Consider the following 15276-nt stretch of genomic DNA (forward strand, 5'->3'; position numbering starts at 1 on the left):
CTATAACTCTTTACTTAGATGAAGCGCATACTGCCCTGAAATGTTCTGGGCTGAACCATTAATGTCAATGATTAATGTTATTCAATCAAACACTGAAAATCTAAGTGTTTCCAAATCCATGTTAGGACCAGGTTTTCATAAGCCCAGTTAAATCATATCCACAACCAAGAGTTGGTCATTTTTTATGCCAACAATTTTGTTTTAGGAACAGGCAATTTATACCTTTAAATTGTATGGCTAAGAACAAGACTCGTTTCCAATTTGAAAAATACTTGTCAGTGAGTTTAACACAATGCTCAAAAAGGGCTTATTGTACAGCAAGATTTAAATTGTGATTCCCTGGCTGAATATGACCAAATGTTGTCTGCCATAGCATGAGAGGCTGTGTATATGAGGTGTCCATTATTGAAAATATTGGCCATTTTTGTTTGATTGTTAGTTAGTTGTAAGCCTCTTTTAGGCTTAGATAATTAAAAATCCCTGCTTGAAAGAACAGTCCATTGGGATCTGAATCACAGATTATTCTATTTCCTCCTGGGCTCTAAAGTAGATATTATGAGCAGAATTGCTACGTTTATAGTTAAGGCAGCTCAAGTAAAACTCAAACAGATTGAGGCAACATGTAAAGGTAATGTGTTTATTTGCATGCATATTCTTTGCATTTACCATATATGTATTTTCTTTTATCTAGTTTACCAGCGAATTAGCAATAGCAATAGTAATTAGATTGAAATACCACTTCACAGGATTTACAGCCCTCTCTAAGCAGTTTACAGAGTCAGCATATTGTCCTCAACAATCAGGGTCCTCATTTTACTGACCCCGGATGGATGGAAGGCTGAGCCTGATAGAACTTTGAGCCTGGTGAGATTCGAACTGCCAAATTGCAGTCACCTGGCAGTCAGCAGCCTGCAGTACTGCATTTTAACCATTGTGCCACGGTGTTTAGATCCTATGTTTTATTTGTATTTTATTTGGTATGGCTGTAAGACTAATCAATTAATAAACTATTATTGTTATTGGCCCTTCAAAACACTTTAAGTAAATCAAAAGATCCAGGAGAACGAAGCTGTTGCAGTATAAGGATTATATGGCCATGGTGGTGCAGTGGTTAGAGTGCAGTACTGCAGGCTACTTCTGCTGACCGCCAGCTGACTGCAATTTGGCAGTTCAAATATCACCAGGCTCAAGGTAGACTCAGCCTTTCATCTTTCCGGGGTGGGTAAAATGAGGGCCCAGATTGTTGGGGGTAATATGGTGACTCTGTAAAGCACTATAAAGCACTTATAAAGTCTAAGTGCTATTGCTATAACAGTCACTATACTAGGTATGAGATTAGCAGAGTGCATCCATGAAAACTAAGAGCAGTCAGAAGACATGATGAAAACTCCTTAATCTCACAACACATGTTCAGATTCAGCCATAGTTTCAACTGGAAAATTCTGAGCACCCTAGACCAAGTCAATCTAAAAATACTTGGGAATTTCTAAAAGCTTGGCATTCAGACAAACCAGCCATGAATAGATTCATAGAGATAAACCACATTCACAAACCATTCAAAAGAGACAATAAAAAAGCTAGGATTGAAACAACAAAACAGAATACATCTTTTCTCCAGCAACCAATACCCAGATAAGCAGGGATTAATACCAGACAGACAAGCAAGCAGAAAACAGTGCCCTAAACTACCAAGGAGAAAACCACACCCCGCCAATACTGTCAAAGCAAGCTGCTGTATATAAACAGAGAATAGATGCACACTCATTAGCCTTGATGATTTTAGCTGATCAGTTAAAGAAACATCTGCAAGCAAACAACCAAGCTCAGAGAGCAGGATTTCATACTTCAACCTTGAGCTACATACGCTATAATGTCTTCTATTGAAGTTCTTTTTAAGATTATATCTTGCACCAATTCAAGTGATTTGATATCAAATAATGATGGGATTTAGGAAGGGTTTAGAAGAAGAAAAGTGGTCAAATATTGTCATAAATCTTTGGACTTAATGCTTAATTTCTAAAATAAAAATTAATGAAGGTCAAGTCTGCAAGAAGTATTGCTCCCTAGCCTTAGAGATTCATCTACTATTATTGCCATTTCAGGAGTATGTTGTAATTGCTTAGTGATGAAAGGTATTAATATTGCCATTCCACATGCCTTAATATTAAAAGCAAGTTACAGACTAAACTCTAAATCAAACAGAAGCTGGCTTGGAATCAATCTCTTAATACATATTTTAACTCTACTAACATGTGATCACTACGTAGGATAAGTGGTGCTGGTAATAAGGGGGAGAAATCCATTTCATAAATTTAAGGCATAAACATTTGGATTTTGTTTAGAGTTGCTTGACTTATGCAGATTTGGGAGAAAAAAAACCTTTTGTTGCCAACTATATAATACTAAAACCCTCCTGTGTGTCTGTTTATAAATATCAATTGAGCAGTACAGTACATCAGTTGTGGGTTCCTACCGGTTTGGACTGGTTCAGCCGAACCAGTAGTGGTATGGCGGCCTGGGTCACTGGAACCGGCAGTGACCCAGGTCTGTCATGTCCCCGAACCCGTTCCCCGGTCTCTTCTGCCATCACTGGCATGTCTCTGCGCATGCGCAGAACAGTTTTCAGTCAACTGCATATGCGCAGCAATGCGTGGTGTGCATGCGCATGTGAAGCAACCAGCGCACATGCAAAACGCCCTCTCAGCAAACTGGTAGTAAACTGGTTAGGAACCCACCACTGCAGTACATTATAGGGCGACAATCTCAAATGGGCTAAAATATATATCCCAAATTTGGGACCCATTACTCATATGGGATTTACATTTAGCAAAGGTGTAGCCATTTCAACACTGCCATGCTGCTATGGTCAACTGCAGATATGTGATCATCATTTCTGACTACATTTCCCAGAAATCCAAAGGGTAGGCGATGCAAGTGAAGACAGGAGACTCCCTCTTCCCCCCTCCCTTTTGCTCCTGTGCCCAATCAACTGGTGGCAAATCCCAACAAGTGAGGAGAGATTGGTTGCTTTGAAACTAAGACTAACATTTGACATATCTTGACAGTGGTGAGTGGTGAGAGAAGGACGAGGGAGTGATGTCTACTTGGGGAAGTAGGGGTGACCAGCAATGAATGGGTGAGCTCTTGGGAATGAGGGTTCTTGGGGATACACCAGAATGAAAAGCAGTGGTGCAATTTTCCTCATGGTCCCTCTCTGTCCAGTATAGTGGCAGGCAAGTCTGTGGGTTAGAGGAGGAGAAGGCTTCTTTAGGGCTCTGCTGAGAATTGTAAAGGGAAGGGAAACCACATCAGCCTATATTATAAATGGAAAGAAGGATGGTCCATGAGATGTCTAGTTATTGTTAAAATTTCAGATGTTTATTTACTGGAAATTACCAGGATATTTATAAATAGAGTTCAATCAATCTTTTTCTCACTCCTGACCAAAGATAATTGGCTATATGACAGCCAATGCTGGTTATTCGTACTGCTACCTTTCATGAGGACTTTAATGAAGACAATGCAGGGAGTTGATAGCACCACAAATGGCCTCCAATGGCTTTTAAAAATCACATTAGATGTGAACTCCTAGTGGCATAAAAGCATTTTCAAGGACTTCTCTTAAGCCTGACTATGACAACATTGAAGAGTTGAAGAGATCAAAGCAATCATCACAGCGGGTCAAGGATTCCCATTCAGAAGGCTTCATTAATGCAAGATGTTCAATGACAAAACAATTAAATATTTCCAAGGTTGTTTTTAATAGCTTATGCAACCATCAAACTTGTGGGTATTATCCCCAGTATTCAAGATAGCCTGTTTTATTAACATTTTGCAATTCTTCCCCAGGGCTATGACAATATAAATTTTGGAAAGACAATTGATTTATTATCTGGCTAAAATAAGAATGCTGCAAAGGACACTGGACCAGAAGCTATTTTAGCAACCTGAAATTCCCATATAATTTTCCATCTTCCTCACGAAAAAAAACCCAGCCCTTTTCTGAAGAGACTTTCTTATAACAAAGGAAATTAATTATTGGGATATTGAAACCCAGTCTCAAGATTCAGTTGGTGGAAATCTTGTTAAAGTCACCTACAGAAATGAAGATGAAAAAAGGACAAAATATAGCAGTATCTTTCAGGTGTCTTGTTTTAGGTAGATTTTGTTGACTTATATTTTCTAATATAAGAATATCATTACTGGCCAAGCTGCTGGATATCTGTTCAACACCAGATCATAGATTTCCCTCTCCCAACTTCATGTCAAATTGATCATAGCAGAGAGGGTACAGGAAGTCCTCAACTTACAACAATTTGTTTAATGACCATTCAAAGTTACAATGGCACTGAAAAAAGTGACTTATGACCATTTTTCAAACTTACAACTGTTACAGGATCACCATAATCACCTGATCAAAATTCAGACGCTTGGCAATTGATTCATATTTATGACAGTTGCAGTGTCCCAGGTGATGTGATCCCCTCTTGCAACCTCCTGACAAACCTAGTCAATGGGGAAGCCAGATTCACTTAACAACCGAGTTACTAACTTAGTAACAGCAGTGATTCACTTAACAACAGTGGCAAGAAGCATCGTAAAATGGGGGGAAACTCACTTACCATATTTTTCAGAGTATAAGATGCACCTTTTTCCCTCAAAAAAAGAGGCTGAAAATCTGGGTGCATCTTATACACTGAATACAACATTTTTTGCCTCCAAAAACCTCACCCCTTCACCAAAATGGCCATGCATAGCTTGTAGGAGGCTTTCAGAGAGCTCCTGGGGGCTGGGGAAGGCAGAAATGAGAGAAAAATGGGCCATTTTTTGCTCAATTTTTCCCCACCCACAGGAGCGCTCTATAACCCTCCTAAAGGCTGTGCATGCCCTTTTTTTAAACAAAAAATGAGCTCATTTTCATGAAAAATGGGCCATTTTTTGCTTGTCCCTCCCCCCAGGAGCACTCTACAAGCACTCCTAAGGGCTATTCATACCTTTAAAAAAAAACAAGCCCGTTTTCATGAAAAACAAGACGTTTTTGGAAGGTCTGCAGAGTGCAAAAGCTTTTTAATTTGCCTCTTCAAAATCTTGGTGCGTTTTATACTCCAGTGCATCTTATACTCCGAAAAATATGGTAACTGCCTCCTTAGCAACAGAAAATTTGGGCTCTGTTGTGGCTGTAAGTCGAGGGCTACCTATATAAAGTTAACAGGAATTGCATTTGCTTTTCCAAAATACAGCCATTTTGATATACCATATTTTTCGGATTATAAGACACACTGGAGTATAAGACTCACCATGATTTTGAAGAGATTTTTTTTAAAAAAAGGTTTTGCACTTTGCATGCCTCCCAAACCCTCTGCATGCCTTGCTTTTGGGGGGGAAATGGGGGGGTACAGAGCTTTGGGAGACTTGTAGTGTGCTCCTGGGGGTTGGGGGGGGGCTAAATGAACAAAAAATGGCCCATTGTTTTGTAAAAAGAAAGGGCATGCAGAGCTTTGGGAGGCTTATAGAGTGCTCCTGGGAGATAGTGGGGCAAAAACAAGCAAAAAGCAGCCTATTTTTTGCAAAAATGGGCCTTTTTTTGCAAAAAAGGGGGGACATGCAGAGGCTTTGGGAGGCTTGTAGAGTGCTCCTGGAGCTAGGGGGGCAAAACTGCCCTGTTTTATGGTCATTTTTGCCCTCCCCAGTACCCAGGAGCACTTTGCAAGCCCCCAAACCCTCTGCATGTCCATTTTTGCAAAGGATTTCGGTAGGCCAAAAATGCTATATTCAGTGTATAAGACGCACCTAGATTTTCATCCTCTTTTTGAGGGGAAAAAGATGCATCTTATACTCCAAAAATATGATAATTATTCAAAAGAATTCCAACATAAGAACATTCTGTGTCAAGTTAGAGAAGAAACTAAAAGTGGGGTTTTCCTTGGATATATGAAAATGACCCAAACTGGAATAAATTTCAATAGGAGATTCTATTTTCTCTACCCCTAACTTCCCCAAGTTTATATTAGAAGGTTAAGAAAATAATCTGTACTACAGCCTGACCTAGGTTGAAGGCAGACACCCATCTGAGCAGTCTAGCAGAAAGGTCCAGAAGAGGCCAGCAAAGAAGTAATCTTGCTGAAAATAAGAAAAGTAAAGAATAAAATGAGATAGCAGGTTGGCCTGATCTGCTGTTGAGTGTTAAGTGCTACATCACATCAAAGAACAACACACCTACTAATCTGCAGCATGCTTGAGTGAGTAGTTGGAAATACTATTTATTGCCGTCTACTGAGCACTAGAGTGGAGTCCAGCAGATGCATCAGATCTACTACTGAACAACATGAAGTCAATAGCAGTTTAGTCATTTACACTGCAAATATGAAATTGAGCTTGGAGCTATTGACAAACCAAGTTTGAACTTTAGGATACAAACCACATTGTCACCAAAATTTGCAATTAAGGCCTCAGGTGGCATTAAGCAGTGAAACAAAGTAATTTGCAAGTCATAAAGTACCATTTTATTTGGCTAAGAGCTTTATGAATCAACAGCTGTTAACCTAAAAAACATGGAGAAAAGCACCTTTATTCTGATTTACAAAGATGCAGAAGGTGTGTGGTATGGTGTCCTAGAGGTGGAGCTCTCGCCTCACAATCAGGACGCTGTGAATTTGATCCTAGGTAGAGACAGATATTTCTCTCTCTGGGCACAATGAGAATATATCTGCTGAACAAAACTCTGCACTGGCGACAGGAAGGGCATCTGGCCATTAAACAGTCTGCAAGCCCCATTCAGTTGCCCAGACTCCACCCCGTGAGGGATTATGAGATCATTAAATGATGATGATACAGATGTAGAAAGATTTGTATTAAAAAAACACTTGTTTCACTATCACTTGGAAAACTACCTTCAACATTGGGCTTCAATTCTCCTACGGTAATTCCAAGCCAGCATCCTCTGTGAAACTATAGAAGTGGAAGCCCAATTTATAATAGCGGCATAACCGGTATTTTATTGATTGTTGTGGAAACATTTCATATCTCTTGAGAAACAGAGAAAGGAAATATTTTTTGCTATGTAAAAGAAAAACCCACCCTACAATTCATTTTAAAATATTGGCTGCTCAAATAGTTGCTACCACAGCGAGGTAACTGGGCAATGCTTAAAGTTTCTTAAATGAAAAATTAGTGCGATTCACAGCTGGATGGTTATGTTAATAAATCTCTAGACAACTTTAAACTTCACACGTGCAAAGTTGATGATAACATTACTTTACAGAACATATAGGAAGAAAGATAAGAATCCAACTTACTCTCCAAAGCACGTCTACCATCCGAAAAATGTGTAAATTGGCAAAATATGCAAACATTTATTGTGACTCCTTTCAGTTCTACTATTCCAACCTGCAACAAAATGAATCATGAGTTTTTATGAGTCCCTTTTTTTTCTGCAGGGGATTCATAAAACTCTTCACAGGCAGCCCTGATCTTCCTTTCTGTTTCATCCTACATGTTGCGCCTGATCAGAAAGATCTTTAAATTTTAATGGGTATCAGTTAGGGATCTCCTTGCCTAACCATGTTTTTGGCAATCAGCCCTGAAACAGTATTTGGCATTGGATTCTGGTCACTTTGTCACCCCAGGGTTCAGTATATATTGGCCCAAATTCTTTCACATCATCAATAGTAAAACCCTTCAGTTTATATTCCTTATGAGCGTTTTAGGGAATGAATTTTAGGGAGTGGTTTGGTGGCCTAGAGGCTGGGAGTTTGATCCTAGGTAGAGGCAGATATTTCTCTCTCTGGGCACAATGAGAATATATCTGCTGAACAAAACTCCACATTGGCGACAGGAAAGGCCATTGGGCCATTAAATACTCTGTTAGCTCCATTCAAGGGAGTATGGGGTTGTTAAAAAGTAATGATGACTCCTGCTGACATCAGTAAAGCCTTTTTCTATTGCTGTGCACACTTCAAAAATGATGCGGACAAAATGTTTTGAATTTGTCTAATCACAGCATTTTCCTATTATTCATGAAAGTATCTATATACTTATATTTGAGAGGGATATATAAAATGAGTGAATGAATGAATGAGCTAAAAATTATATAGATATTTTTTAAGAGTTACATTAAAAACACAAAGCCAATTAAACATGCATATCATTACATTGCACCGAGTACTGTTTGACAGTGGTAACTCCACCGATGCATTCAGAAATAAATCCTATTTAAATCAGTGGGATTTTAGAATTAAGTATTTGGTAATTAAATAGTTTGGTAATTAATTTAATATTAAGCAACAAAGGACACCATAGGCAGAGAAGCATGTAGAATTGATAGATCATTAAACCACCGGTTTCAACACTCTGCCATGATGTGCCTAAAGCACAATGGGATATGACATTTGATTATAATTTGAATAGTGGGCAGTGGAGCTGAATCCCAAGTAAGTGGGCATCAAGGTTGCAATCTCAGCACTATTTATTTATTTATTTATTTATTTATTTTACAGGGCTTATAGGCTGCACTAGTCACCTCTGAGCAGTGTACAATTCCATCTCTGTAACTTGGATTTCACAGAAAATAAAACTACAATTCAAAAACGTCATAAAACTACAATATTAAGGCTTTGGCATTTCCTATTGTGCTTGTTTCTAGTGCATTGGTGATTGACATCACCGAACAATGACCTCTACCATATCTACCCTAATAACTTTTGCTTCATCCACTGATTGCCTTTTCCAGCTCTTTATATCAGGGAGCATTGCCATCAGGTCATGGTAGTCACTTCCATTTCATTTCATTATTATGTAATTATGGCAAAGTAATGATCATTTTTCTATTTATTTTACTTTGAAGCCATGGTGTGGCAGTGGTTAGAACACAGTATTGCAGGGCTAATTCACTACTCACTCCCAGGAACTCAATTCTAACTTGCTGAAGGTTGACTCAAACTCAGTAAAATGAGGACCCAGATGGTTGGGAGCAACATGCTGACTCTGTAAACCATTTAGAGAGGGCTGTAAAAGCACTATAAAGCAGTACATGAGTTTAAATGCTATTGCTATTGTTATTTATCTCAGGTGTCATTTGAAATAGATCTCAAAGCATGGAGTTTAGAAATCACAAACATCTCCTTGGTTGTATGTGAGAGAAGACAGTGCATGAGAGCCAGTTGGTCTAGTAGTTAAGGCATCAGGCTAGCAACCAGGAGACTGTGAGTTCTAGTCCCATCTCAGCCATGAAAGTGAGCTGGGGACTTTTGGCCAGTCACTCCCTCTCTCTCTCTTAGCCCACGTATCACATAGTGGTTAGAGTGCAGTATTGCAGGCTACTTTGGCTGCCTATTGGCTACCTGTAGTTTAGCAGTTTGACTCTTCCTGGCTCAAGGTTTACTCAGCCTTTCATCCTTCCAAGGTGGGTAAAATGAGGGCCCAAATTATTGGGGCCAATAGGCTGACTCTGTAAAACGCTGTGAAGCGGTATGTAAGTCTAAGTGCTATTCCTATGTTTACCACTTTGAGTTATTTGTAAAAATAATAAAACTGGGATACAAATAAATCAATACATAAATGTTCAAATAAATAAATAATAAGCCTATCATTTAGAACTCACAGTCCCTGTTTAAATCTGCCCTAGGCTTGTTGGGGGACATTTTGGCCTAGGCTCTAGAGAAAAGTTAAGTGCAAGAGTTTATTCTTACAGGCGATTACGCAGGTGCAGGGTGAAAGAGGCTGCTAATTATCACAGTGGCAGACATCCCTGCGGAGGAGAGGTAGCTTCATGTCTCTGATCGACAGTGGGAGGCTGTGAAATTCTTCCCAGTCTGGCCCCTGCGGAAACTACAGAGTCTTTGGTCTCAACCAGCAGAGCTAGAATCAGAGGGCATTTGCAAAGACAAGCAAAGCTGCTCTCCAAAAGTTTTTCTCTCTGTGATCAACTCTTTGAAATTAATGTGCATTGTTGTTTCAAAAAGCTGTTTGTTGGGCTGTAGATTAGTAACCATGACCCCTTTCTCTGCCCCCTTAGTATTTGTCCCCTCCTAAATTTCACTTTTACTAAATTTCAGTTTTCATTCATCCCAAATTTCCCACTATTCAGTTTAAGAGGCCAGTTTGATTTAGTGATGAAAGGCAGGAAACTGTTAGGCATGAAAGTCAGAAGATATTTTCAGCCTGCCTTCCTTCCTTCCTTCCTTCCTTTCTCTTTTTTCTTTCTTTTTCTTTTTTCTTTCTTTCCTTCCTTCCTTTCCCCTCCCCCTCTTTCTCTTTCTCTTTCATTCTTCCTTTCCTTTCTCCCCCCCCTCTCTCTCGGCTGAACCCACCTCACAGGGTTGTTGTGGGGGGGGAAAGAGAAGGAAGGAGTATTGTGCATATTCACTGCCTTGAGTTACTTATAAAGGAATAAAGGCGGGATTTAAAAAAAACATATAACAACTTCATTAAGCGGGGGATCTCGCGTTCCGAGGGAAAGAGAGAGGCGTCCCCTTACCTTCCCCGCTTTTTTTGCAGGATTTCAAGAGCTGCTCCCCGCTCCTCTCCCCAAAAGCCTCCCGATTGAGATACCCATCCTTTATCCGCCTTCTCCTCCGATTTCTTTGCTAAATCGCTCCAGGTTAAGCCAGAAGGGAAAGAGCCAAAGCAAGAAAAGAAAAGAAAAAACCGCGCCACGCCATGGCGAGGCGGGGCTGGGCGGGCGGGAGCAGGTGAGGTAAGGGCAAATACCTCTCGAGGGTGGGGGCTTCATTTTCGCAAACAGTCATGTGCGGCGCCCGCGCGCGCGGAGAGGAGGTAGGAAAAGGAGGAGGAGGAGGCAGCACTGAGCTTGCGCAGTCAGGGGTGGGCCGTTCTGCTTATTGCTGCCGCTGCTGCTTCTGCACTGACCGAGCGCTCTCGGTGCCGCTGCAGTTGGTGACTCGCGGCTCAGCACCTTGGAGAGCTCCTCAGCGCTGCGGCTTTATTCCCTTAGCAAGGAATTGCTGTAAGGAGGAAAGGAGCCAGAGGGAAGGCTAAGGCGCGGCAGAGCCCCTTCGGTTCTCCCCACAGAAAGAGAGAGAGTGTGTGTGTGAGCGAGTGAGTGAGAAAGAGAGAAAAAGAGAGCTGGAGGGACCGAACCGGCCTCCCTGGATGAAGAGTAAGCTGGCGTACAGCAGCCTTTGATCTCGCTCTCTTTCTCTCCCTAGCAGCGGAGCCCGCCTGGGGAGGCAAGAGTTAAAGCCATAAACCCACGTAAGCTTGGGGAAGACGGCGGCGGTGCGTTCTCCGCCGTCCGCTGCCTCCGCCGCTCTTCGTTGAAGGCTCCTTTCTCCCACCCACCCCCACCCCTCTCGATCGGCTGGGGATCTTCTCCCTCCTTTAGTTGCAATTGCGAAAGCAGGCAGGAGGAGCCGGGTAGGCGTTGAAGGAAGGGCGCCAGAGCAATCCGTCCGGGCTTTTGTGCCGCTGCCCCGGTAGTCTCGTTCGCACCCGCCGAGTGCGGGCACTAGTCTGCGGTCAACATGCTGGACCCGTCGTCCAGTGAGGAAGAATCCGATGAGATCGTGGAAGAGGAGAGCAGCAAGGAAGTGTTGGCTCCAGCCGCCTCGGGGGCTCGGCTCTCTCCCAGCCGGACCAGCGAGAGCTCTGGGGGCGGCGGTGGCGGGAGTAGCGGCGGGCTGCAACCCAGCAGCCGCAGCGGAAGCAGCGTCCGGCCTTCCAGCCCGAGCCCCTCGGTGGTGAGCGAGAAGGAGAAGGAAGAGCTGGAAAGGCTGCAAAAGGAGGAAGAAGAGAGGAAGAAGAAGCTGCAGCTTTACGTCTTCGTCATGAGGTGCATCGCCTACCCATTCAATGCCAAGCAGCCCACCGATATGGCACGGAGGCAACAAAAGGTAAAGTCTTGCTAAGGGGAACAACAGAGGTAGGCAGGTCGGTTGAGGAAACCAGACCTGTCCAGAGAAATAACTGGGGAGGGTCCGAGGCATCTGAGTATGGAGAAGCACTACCTGGCACACGTCAGAATTCAGAGTCAGGACAAGGAAGTGGGGACCGCCGAAAGTTTCTCCAAACAGGCTGTGTCCAGGGCCCTTTCCTTTGTAAGTTTTCCTGCGGGTTGAGGGGCAGTGTTGAAGGGGGTTTAGCAATGAGAGAGTTTATGTAGAGCTGTGAGATCATCTCTCTTTGCAAGATCCTCTGGAGGAAGGTTGTTAGCAGTCCCCAAAGCTCAAGGGAAAAGCAACTTGTGTTTGGTGTGTGTGAGAGAGGGGGGGAGAGAAAGGAGGGAGGGAGGGAGAGACAGACAGACAGATAGACACGCGTGCCTGCATGCGCGCACACACACACACACATACAGAGTGAGTGAGTGAGTCTGGCACCTCTGTGAGATCTCTCTCCTTGGGAGTTAAAAACACCTCAAACATTTGCTGGGACTCCCAAGTCCGTCCCCTGGCTAGCAGCTGTTCTCTGGCTGAGAGTAAGGTCAATGCTCTTGCCAAGTCAAGGTCTGAAAACAGCTCTACTGGTTCAGGTCCATCAGCCTGTCCACGGAGATGGAACCTGAGCAGAGGCTGGTGACGTCTGCAGCAGGAGAATGCAGCAGGAGCCGAGGAAGCTGGAAGGACATCAGGGGGACACAAGGCCTCGTGTGTCCATGGAGTCATAGTACTTTCTGGGAGAGGCGGAGAGTAAGCAGGAACCCCGAGAGTTGGGGAGGGAGTGTAAAACAAATCCTCAGCAGGACCAAGAAGTCCAAGCGTTACTGCATCGGCAGCATTCATGTCAGCAAGAGGTCAGATGACCTATTGCCTTTCTTGGCTGCTTTTCCCCTTGTGGCCTTACATAACTGCAGCTAATGCTAAGAGGGAGTTGGCATTTTGCTCCAATCTCCTTATGCCAAAGGAGAGGAAAAGCATTGAGTTAGAGGGAGGGGTACATCTTGAGCTTGAGACTTGTCCTTTGTCCTCTGCCATTCCCAAAGAGTTCCTCATGTCTTTCTCAGGATTTTCTTGGGAGGAATGGCCAATCCATTGCTCTCCTGGAAGGTTATGCCGATACACTCACCTGCTGTGCTCATGCCACGGAGAGAACCAATTATTTCTGGGATGTTTCTGTGTCCTTGCTAAAGATCCTCTAGCCATAACACTTCTTGCTGCAGTGTTTGATCTCTAACAATAGTGGAACATGTTTCACGTTAGTTCACTTCACTTCTTCTCCTCCCCTCCCTTTGAAAGCAGCCTGCACAGATGGGTCCTGCAAAATTCTATGACCAGGGACAGCGATGCCTGCAGAGTTAAGTCTTGTGATCTTGATGGCTTGTAGTAGTAAACATACAGTACAAATACACTAAATTTAAACAACAACAAAGAAGCTGCAAAAACTAGAACAATCCAAAAGGGGAATGTAAACGTTCATATATTTGATGCTTCATTGCTATCCATTCTTTCTGGGTAATGTGCTTAAAATATCTGTATTTAATTCTATATTCCGTAGGACGGGTATTTTCTACTGAACAGTTAGTATATTGAAAATAAAAAGTGATTTCATATTAGCTTTTTGTTTGGTATGTCCTAGAAACAAAGCAGAAATGAATGCTGGAGGATTTTTACATTTGAAATCAGATTTAGATAAGGAAAAATATATAAGTGATTTTTCCCAAGGTCAGCTAATGAATTTGTGGCATATTTTTATCCTAGGATGTCTTACTGTCGAACTCAAAGTAACATTCCAGTTAGTATCAAATAGTTAGTATTTGTGGCCATTAAGTCTCACTGAGTGAAATGGGATTTTTGTGGGGAAGAAGTACGTACATAGACGATTATGACTTTTATAGGGAAAGTCTGGGATATAAGGGAAACTTTCCACTGATATATTGCAAAGCCATCTTTCAGAGAAGAGTTTTCCACTATGTAATTAGACTAAGGTATGAACTGTTTACATTAAGATGCTGGAACAATGATTGTTTACATCCTTTCAAATTTCTATCAAAATAAATGAGAAAATGTTGTTTTTAAAGAAAAATAGCAAATTCTTCTGTCGACTGTCCCAATCTTTGCCTTGTAAACAGCCATCGACACGCAACCGTTGGATTTATATTCTGGTACCAACATAAGTGTTTGCAGGGCAGAAAGCTGAGTAATCCACTGCTTGGCCTGCAAAGCATGTTTGCGCTCGTGTGTATTTTTCTGAATGAATAACAGCTTCCTGTTATACAGAAATGCTCTTCTCCAATCATAATGCTTAACATGACTGATGGGATGCACGGAAAGGAAACTACTAGCAAACCCATGTCTTAACATGGAGAAAACTAATTCAGAATTAAAGAGAGAGGCACTCAGGTGGACTCTGGCACAGGCAGAGTCACTTTTTGTGACTGTTTTGTGAAATGGGTGACACTATAAGAGAGAGGTAGGGGGAGAGAGAGGGAGAACTGATAGATGATAGCTGGTAGGTAGGTAGGTAGGTACTGTAGGTAGGCAGGCAGGCACGCAGGCAGGCAGGCTGACTGACTGACTGACTGTGACTGATTTAATTTGGCAACCAATGAAAAGGACACCGGTCAATTTTACAGGAATATTTGAGGAAATGAATTGGGTCCAGGAGAATCAGGAAATTCTTTAGCCAACTATGGGACTTACTCATCAGACATTAATTCAATCTAATTCACACAATGATAAGAAAAAAAATGGCGACTCACAGAAGCACCACTTTGAGTATCCTGAGGAAAGGCAGGATATGAACGTGACAAAAATAACATCATCCGTCACAGATCAATTTGAATGCGTGTTTTTGCCAAAGAAACCCAGCAAACTTAGTTATGACTGCCTCTTTCTATATTCCTATTTTCCAGTCAAAATGAATCTCTGATGCATTTGTGGTTTCTTTGTAATCATTGCCCTACCAATCACAAAAAAAAAATCACATTTAAATTCAATTACTCTTAGAAAGTCTAATTCTGAGGAATTGTAGATTAGTTTCATTTCTGCCAATGACCTTTCTATACCAAAATGACTCTAGGACATATTGATGAGGATGACATTCATTCAGCTCTGTCATGCCACAAAGCTATTATTAGTCCATTCAAGCATAAGGAAGTAGGAAAGCATATCAGGTCAACACAGTTTGAAGATTTTGATGTGGACAGAAAGCCAGATTCTTACATATGTTTCTTAGCTGTGTGTCATACTCTGATAATAATACCAATTAAATTTTATATCCTGGTCTTGGAACTCCTGCATTGTGCAATAACATGTTATGGGCAAAGTTATATTTTCACCATTTGTATATTCTTCGTCTGGGTTAGGGAAAAATTAAATGTGAAAC

At 41.9% G+C, this 15276-nt stretch overlaps 1 protein-coding gene across 13 annotated transcripts in view; it reads left to right on the forward strand.

The window, feature by feature from the left end:
- The first annotated feature begins 11480 nt into the window (after positions 1-11480).
- Positions 11481-15276, forward strand: part of CADPS (calcium dependent secretion activator) — a 440774-nt gene continuing 436978 nt past the window's right edge. For 10 of the 13 annotated variants that reach the window (XM_032210572.1, XM_032210571.1, XM_032210579.1 and 7 more), the window contains exon 1: positions 11481-11854. In XM_032210572.1, the coding sequence (XP_032066463.1) occupies positions 11481-11854 (374 nt within the window). The remainder of the gene's footprint in view (positions 11855-15276) is intronic. The other 3 variants (XM_032210573.1, XM_032210568.1, XM_032210581.1) reach the window with 1 other exon arrangement.

Source organism: Thamnophis elegans, chromosome 2 (genome assembly GCF_009769535.1).
Source record: "Thamnophis elegans isolate rThaEle1 chromosome 2, rThaEle1.pri, whole genome shotgun sequence".
Classification (NCBI taxonomy): domain Eukaryota; kingdom Metazoa; phylum Chordata; class Lepidosauria; order Squamata; family Colubridae; genus Thamnophis; species Thamnophis elegans.